Source organism: Podarcis liolepis, assembly GCF_965112155.1.
Source record: "Podarcis liolepis genome assembly, chromosome: 5".
NCBI lineage: Eukaryota > Metazoa > Chordata > Lepidosauria > Squamata > Lacertidae > Podarcis > Podarcis liolepis.
The window spans coordinates 5,438,398-5,446,310 of record NC_139556.1 but is presented as its reverse complement, the minus strand read 5'-3'; the positions used below and the strand labels follow the sequence as shown (position 1 = coordinate 5,446,310).

The window sequence follows — 7,913 nt, the reverse complement described above, 5'->3', positions numbered from 1 at the left end:
TATCTTTTTATATTATATTCCAGAGAGGGTTGCTGAATCATAAATACATAAAAGAAGCTTAGAATAAACAAACCGTGGGTTTTCCTCTCCCCCACCAACTCTCAGGCCAAAGAAAAGCTTATCTCAATTCAAACCTTTGATCCATGTAGCCTGTATATTCAACAGTATGTTGTTGCAAGCCTTTTCCACCACACACTGGTAATTGAAAGCCAATTAAGGATCCAGTCAAATAGACAACCTCTGCTTCTTAATGGCAGCGTAGGAGGGTTTTCGGCAGACAAAGTGCTTTTGCACTCAGCGCCTCCGTGTCTCCCGCATTCCATGCTGAAGCATGCGAGTGAAGGCCCCCCCCCATCCATGGGGGGAATTTGCAAGGATAATTTGCCCTCTATCATCCTTGTTTTTTGTTCGCCAACAATCCCCCGCTATTGTGGGGGCTGGCTCCATTAATGCAGGCAGGACCGGAAACCCAGCTTGAAAAAGGTTAGTCGCTTCTGACCCAGAGGCTCAATACATGAGATGAGTGATACATATACCACAGAGAAGCCTATCTCGCCATCTGAGAAAATGCTACCTCGTGCACTAATAGAAGGGAGTCTGATGGCATTTGAAGAATGAACAGGTATGACATGTGTATGGTGGTAGGTACTTATGAGTGGATGCCTCTTGCTCTATTCAGAATTGTCCTGTGCAAACCAAGCTTTTTCAGAAAAATAGTTTTAAGGAGGGGAAAACTCAGTTCCAAAATTCGAACCTTGTGCCACTCCCCACTCCAATGTTCTCTTTGCTTCCCACTTATGTGGCAGCAGTGGAGTTGGAGATCTCTCATTAGAAGTCTCTCTGAGATGCCCTTCTTAGTGTCTCCTTCCTTTCCTGGAATCTTAAACTTTGCTCCAGGCAGCAGCATCTCCTCTCCAGGAATCCTGAGAAAGCTAGTTTTGCAGGGAACTGGAGTTCTTCTTATTACAAACATCTGGCATGTGCTGTGCCTCCGCTGAGCATGTTGAAGACAGAAGCATTCAAGGCACCAAGGAGTAAAAGGGGTGCTTTGTTTACATGTTGAGCATCGGTGAAAAAAATGCAAAGAAAGTTCTGCTAACTTCATAATGTAGCTGAGCATTAAGAGTTGAGGAGCTTCACATACCAAGCCAAGTAAATGCAAATTTCAGTGAGGCAAGGCACATTAACTGGGGTACGAAATGTTCAGACGCGATCATGAAAATGTATGCAATGCACATGTAGTTCCAGCCTGAATCTATTCCCATCTTTAAATTGCAAAAGCCTGCAGTCATGGTTTCAGTGTCATATTCTGCTGGCACCTAGCCCTTCTTTTTAGAAAGTATGCATCTTTCTTTTATGGTCAGAATAAGGAAGAGTCCCAACTCAAAAGTTTGCATATATCTTACTTGGCCATCATAAAAGTACAGTGGTACCTCAGGTTACAAACACTTTGAGTTACGTTTTTTTTGGGTTATGAATGATATTAACCCGGAAGTGAGTTTTCCAAGCTCTTGGAGGCCTCACCGCTGCCCAGAGCCAAGCCCAGACATCCGTGGGGCCTACGGAGGCTCCGCAAATGGCCTCCAGCTGCGTGAGCTCTCAGAGGCCTCCGTGAATGCCGGAAGCCAAGCCAATTGTGGAAGAGGACCCTGAGCCCCCATCCAAACAATGACTATCATCAGCGCAGGTAAGGGGGGGGAAATCACATTTCCATTTTGTACTGTTTTGTTAATTTCATTTTATGGATCAATGGCCTCTTTAGGTAGTAAAATTCATGTAAAATTGCTGTTTTAGGGGTCGCTTTTCATCGTCTGGTTCCTGTTGAGTAGTTTCATTTGTTAATTGAGTCCCTCACTGCTAATCAGAGGCTTCCTGTTGAGTCTGCCAACTGTTGAATCGCAAGCACCCACGCAACACACAAGTTATATTTGGAGGTTTTGTTTTTGCTAATTTTTTGCATTTTGCTTTGTGTGGCGTTTTCGGTTTTTTGACTGTGACTTGACTTGTTCTTCATTTTATGGGACTGACTTGTGACTTGGCTTTTGTGGCTGTGGCTTGTGACTTCATTTTTGTGACTTGTTTTTGTGACTGTGTAGAACCCAGTTCAGCTACTGGTTGATTGTGTGACTGCAGAAATGGATAAAAGCCCCCCATCCAAACTGACTATCATCAGTGCACGTAAGAAAAAAATATGTTAATTTCATCTAAGATACTGCCTTATTTATTTTATAGTACAGTACATTGATTATTGCCTTCATTTTATGGATCAATGGTCTTGTTTTACAGTAAAATTCGTGTTAAATTGCTGTTTTCAGGGGTGTTTTTCATCATCTGGAACGGATCAATACACTTTCCATTACTTTCAATGGGAAAGTCCGCTTCAGGTTAAGAACGCACTTCCGGAACCAATTAAGTACTTAACCTGAGGTACCACTGTATTCTTTTCTGAACTCCCAAGCTGCTGGAACTCACAGCCATTCAGCTGCTCTTTGAAATGCTGAGCCAGCAACTCTACTGCTCCGTGGGGCTACCACTGTCAAACAGTGATAGACAATGGTGATTACCTGCCAGGGCTGAACAGCTTGGCTGATTTGCGTTTGTATCAACAGCAGGCTGCTGCTAGGCCCTGCCCCTTCAGAATGAGCTCTTCAGATTTAATACTCCTTTCCAACTCCCAGAGTCTCTGCAGTGTTCTTATCACAGTCCCCAAATTCTTTTCTTTCCAGCAAGAGATTTATGGTCTAATTAAACTTTATTACAATCCATCAGTAACACATACAAATCTCAATCTCTTTTTTCTTGTCTGTTGTTTTTAAATGGAAGTGAGGGGAATTTCTGTCTTTCCAACACAATCATACTTGAGCTTCCCCTCCCCGTCCTTTCTTCATTTCATATCACACACAGTTTCCATTTTTGCTTGTCAATATGAATATTCCTCCAACGTCCCTTCCTCACTTGTAAATATATTTTTATCTTATATTCCAGAGAAGGTTGCTGAATCATAAATACATAAAAGAAGCTTAGAATAAACAAACCGTGGGTTTTCCTCCCCCCCACCGACTCTCAGGCCAAAGAAAAGCTTATCTCAATTCAAACCTTTGAGCCATGTAGCCTGTATATTCAGCAGTATGTTGTTGCAAGCCTTTTCCACCACACACTGGTAATTGAAAGCCAATTAAGGATCCAGTCAAATAGACAACCTCTGCTTCTTAATGGCAGCGTAGGAGGGTTTTCGGCAGACAAAGTGCTTTTGCACTCAGCGCCTCCGTGTCTCCCGCATTCCATGCTGAAGCATGCGAGTGAAGGCCCCCCCCCATCCATGGGGGGAATCTGCAAGGATAATTTGCCCTCTATCATCCTTGTTTTTTGTTCGCCAACAATCCCCCGCTATTGTGGGGGCTGGCTCCATTAAGGCAGGCAGGGCCGGAAACCCAGCTTGAAAAAGGTTAGTCGCTTCTGACCCAGAGGCTCAATACATGAGATGAGTGATACATATACCACAGAGAAGCCTATCTCGCCATCTGAGAAAATGCTACCTCGTGCACTAATAGAAGGGAGTCTGATGGCATTTGAAGAATGAACAGGTATGACATGTGTATGGTGGTAGGTACTTATGAGTGGATGCCTCTTGCTCTATTCAGAATTGTCCTGTGCAAACCAAGCTTTTTCAGAAAAATAGTTTTAAGGAGGGGAAAACTCAGTTCCAAAATTCGAACCTTGTGCCACTCCCCACTCCAATGTTCTCTTTGCTTCCCACTTATGTGGCAGCAGTGGAGTTGGAGATGTCTCATTAGAAGTCTCTCTGAGATGCCCTTCTTAGTGTCTCCTTCCTTTCCTGGAATCTTAAACTTTGCTCCAGGCAGCAGCATCTCCTCTCCAGGAATCCTGAGAAAGCTAGTTTTGCAGGGAACTGGAGTTCTTCTTAGTACAAACATCTGGCATGTGCTGTGCCTCCGCTGAGCATGTTGAAGACAGAAGCATTCAAGGCACCAAGGAGTAAAAGGGGTGCTTTGTTTAAATGTTGAGCATCGGTGAAAAAAATGCAAAGAAAGTTCTGCTAACTTCATAATGTAGCTGAGCATTAAGAGTTGAGGAGCTTCACATACCAAGCCAAGTAAATGCAAATTTCAGTGAGGCAAGGCACATTAACTGGGGTACGAAATGTTCAGACGCGATCATGAAAATGTATGCAATGCACATGTAGTTCCAGCCTGAATCTATTCCCATCTTTAAATTGCAAAAGCCTGCAGTCATGGTTTCAGTGTCATATTCTGCTGGCACCTAGCCCTTCTTTTTAGAAAGTATGCATCTTTCTTTTATGGTCAGAATAAGGAAGAGTCCCAACTCAAAAGTTTGCATATATCTTACTTGGCCATCATAAAAGTACAGTGGTACCTCAGGTTACAAACACTTTGAGTTACGTTTTTTTTTGGGTTATGAATGATATTAACCCGGAAGTGAGTTTTCCAAGCTCTTGGAGGCCTCACCGCTGCCCAGAGCCAAGCCCAGACATCCGTGGGGCCTACGGAGGCTCCGCAAATGGCCTCCAGCTGCGTGAGCTCTCAGAGGCCTCCGTGAATGCCGGAAGCCAAGCCAATTGTGGAAGAGGACCCTGAGCCCCCATCCAAACAATGACTATCATCAGCGCAGGTAAGGGGGGGAAAATCACATTTCCATTTTGTACTGTTTTGTTAATTTCATTTTATGGATCAATGGCCTCTTTAGGTAGTAAAATTCATGTAAAATTGCTGTTTTAGGGGTCGCTTTTCATCGTCTGGTTCCTGTTGAGTTGTTTCATTTGTTAATTGAGTCCCTCACTGCTAATCAGAGGCTTCCTGTTGAGTCTGCCAACTGTTGAATCGCAAGCACCCACGCAACACACAAGTTATATTTGGAGGTTTTGTTTTTGCTAATTTTTTGCATTTTGCTTTGTGTGGCGTTTTCGGTTTTTTGACTGTGACTTGACTTGTTCTTCATTTTATGGGACTGACTTGTGACTTGGCTTTTGTGGCTGTGGCTTGTGACTTCATTTTTGTGACTTGTTTTTGTGACTGTGTAGAACCCAGTTCAGCTACTGGTTGATTGTGTGACTGCAGAAATGGATAAAAGCCCCCCATCCAAACTGACTATCATCAGTGCACGTAAGAAAAAAATATGTTAATTTTATCTAAGATACTGTCTTATTTATTTTATAGTACAGTACATTGATTATTGCCTTCATTTTATGGATCAATGGTCTTGTTTTACAGTAAAATTCGTGTTAAATTGCTGTTTTCGGGGGTGTTTTTCATCATCTGGAACGGATCAATACACTTTCCATTACTTTCAATGGGAAAGTCCGCTTCAGGTTAAGAACGCACTTCCGGAACCAATTAAGTACTTAACCTGAGGTACCACTGTATTCTTTTCTGAACTCCCAAGCCTGCTGGAACTCACAGCCATTCAGCTGCTCTTTGAAATGTTGAGCCAGCAACTCTACTGCTCCGTGGGGCTACCATTGTCAAATGGTGATAGACAATGGTGATTACCTGCCAGGGCTGAATAGCTTGGCTGATTTGCGTTTGTATCAACAGCAGGCTGCTGCTAGGCCCTCCCCCTTCAGAATGAGATCTTCATGAGCCTGTATGTGGAAGGACAATAGTGGGATTGCAGCTGAGCTAGCAAGGTTTTAGAGGTGATCGCAAGTTGTGTCCCTTGACTTTTCTTATTCCAGACATGCACTGCATAGGAGTTTCTAAAGAGTATGGGAAGTTCTGAAGCATTAATTGCTTCAAAATACTTCCTCCAATCCTGCCAGCGAATGGGATAAAAGGCATCTCGTGGGACAGCAGTAACACCCTTACAGCTTTTGCTGCTTTGGAGGCTATGGATAGAGCACCACCTCATAAAAACGCGAGTCAGGAGCTCTGGGCCCTGGTGCCCCCAGATCCAGCGGTTGTAGTCCACCACAAAGTCCTGCATGCAAAGCTCTATAAACTTGTGTTTGGGCTCAAACGAGAGAAAGGCACCATTAAGTAAATATTTGGACTGCGTACCAAGCACATTGGTGAGGTTATTTAAGTTCTTGAGGACTATGAAGTCTGTGTCTAAATAGATGCCACCAAGTTTCCACATGATGGCGATTCGGCATGCATCAGAAAGGATGGGCAAGAAATATGGCTCCCACCTCTGCTGAGCCACTGAGTACCAGCCAGCGAGGGGGGTGTTAGAGAAAAGGTTAATCAAGTCCAAATGTTTGAATTCAATGTTGGGGAAACAGCTAAGCAAGGAGAAGGCCACATGTTTGGGCAAAGTCTTATTGTAGCTTGCTAAACCCTTCATAAGAACAATGATTCTGGACTCAGGGTGAACCCTGGCTGCTGATTCAACAGAACACATAAACAGGAAGTTTGGATTCATTCGTTCCGATGTCTCTACAAAGTATATGTCTTTGTGTGATGAAGGAGGCCATCTGGATGAAGGAGTGGGAAGAGGAGGACACTTAACCTCTGTAGGCAAACTGTAGTGCTGTCTCTTGTCTTGGGCATCCTGGGTGATTCTCCAGTAGAACATGATACAGATGAAGGACATGAACTTAAAGATGATGATGCACACAGCCCAGAGTTTGTAGTTTGAAGTCAACTTGATTAATTTCAGTATGCAGGTAGGCACTTTCCACATCGTCTACTCACTACAGAGTTTTGAACTTGAAAGAAAACCAAAATGAGCTGCAAGCAAACAAACAAACCAAATGAATTAATAACTTGATTAATAAATAAGGAGTGAAATAAATACAAAGTGGCAACATAAATTGCTGATCATGATTACAACTGAGGTGATCCCCCCCCCCGAAAATTAGCTACCCCTCCCAGTTTGGTGCCATCTGCAAATTTGATGAGCATACCCTCATTTCCTTCATCCAAGTTAGATAATGATGTTGGACAACAACAGGCCCAGGACAGAACCCTGAAGCACCTCACCTGACACTTTGCCCCAGGAAGACGAAGAACCATTCATGAGTACTCTTTGTTCGATCAGTCAACCAGCTACAAATCCACCTAACAGTTATAGAGCCCACATTTTACCAGCTTCCTCACAAGAATATCATGGGGGACTCTGTCAAAAACTTTACTGAAATCAAAATACACTATATCCACAGCATTCCCCTGATCCACCAAGATTGTAACTCAATAAAAAAAGAAAAGACCTTTATAGGACTATTATAGACTATTATAGGACCTTTCCTGGAATCAATGTCAAGCTCACCGGTTAGTAGTTACCTGGGTCTTCTTTTTTCCCTTTTTGAAGATTTTGGAGACAACGTTTGCCCACCTCCAGTCTTCAGGGGCTTCACCTGTTCTCCAAGGATTCTCAAAGATTAAAGGCAATCAACATATCATTGATTCCCATAATCTCTCATCACTAGTCATGCTGACTGGGGCTGAACCCAGCAATACTTGGAGGTGGGAAGATTCTTCTCCAGAGAAATAACCCAGAGATGCATTTTAAATAGGACACATTCTAATCATGTAAAAACACACTGTGGGCTGGATTTAGAAGGCGACTGGGCCAGATCCAGCCCCCAGGCCTTAGTTTGCCTACCTACCCATGCCCTAACCCCTGGAAGGGGATTGGACAGAAGCATCGTGAGCGCCTGGATTCCTTTAACGGAATACCCGATCGCACATTGGGAGGGGCAGGTGTGACAACCTCCCCTCCCCTCCACCTTGAACCAATGCCTAACCGCCAAACCTTACCAAGTTGTGATGATTTGCTACGTGGCAGGCGAAACCCAAGTGGCACCAGCCAATCCGCCAAATGGGAAAATTCCTACCGGGCCCCTGTCCCAAAAGCAGGCGACCCACGACGGCATAGCAAGGTCATAGCAAGACCTTAAATATAGGGAGGGTGGTGAACGAGGCGCTAAGAGGAAG

The 7,913-nt window shown here is 43.9% G+C and overlaps 1 protein-coding gene across 2 annotated transcripts; it reads right to left on the bottom strand.

Moving 5' to 3' along the window:
* Positions 1-2,923: 2,923 nt before the first annotated feature.
* LOC310708032 (lactosylceramide 4-alpha-galactosyltransferase-like) lies at positions 2,924-6,709 on the bottom strand. 2 transcript variants are annotated; one of them, XM_083505722.1, is made up of 2 exons: positions 5,053-6,709; positions 2,924-5,011 (listed from the first exon to the last, which is right to left on the bottom strand). In XM_083505722.1, exon 1 carries the CDS (start codon positions 6,658-6,660, stop codon positions 5,599-5,601), a length of 1,062 nt encoding a protein of 353 aa, XP_083361848.1. In that variant the 5' UTR covers positions 6,661-6,709; the 3' UTR covers positions 2,924-5,011; positions 5,053-5,598. The 2 variants fall into 2 exon arrangements, with proteins under 2 accessions (XP_083361848.1, XP_083361849.1); XM_083505723.1 differs by having other exon boundaries at positions 3,975-4,781; positions 5,302-6,685.
* Positions 6,710-7,913: the final 1,204 nt, after the last annotated feature.

Bases quoted from the DNA above. Each gene is read 5' to 3' on its own strand.
- LOC310708032 (XM_083505722.1), bottom strand. From the start codon at position 6,660: ATGTGGAAAGTGCCTACCTGCATACTGAAATTAATCAAGTTGACTTCA.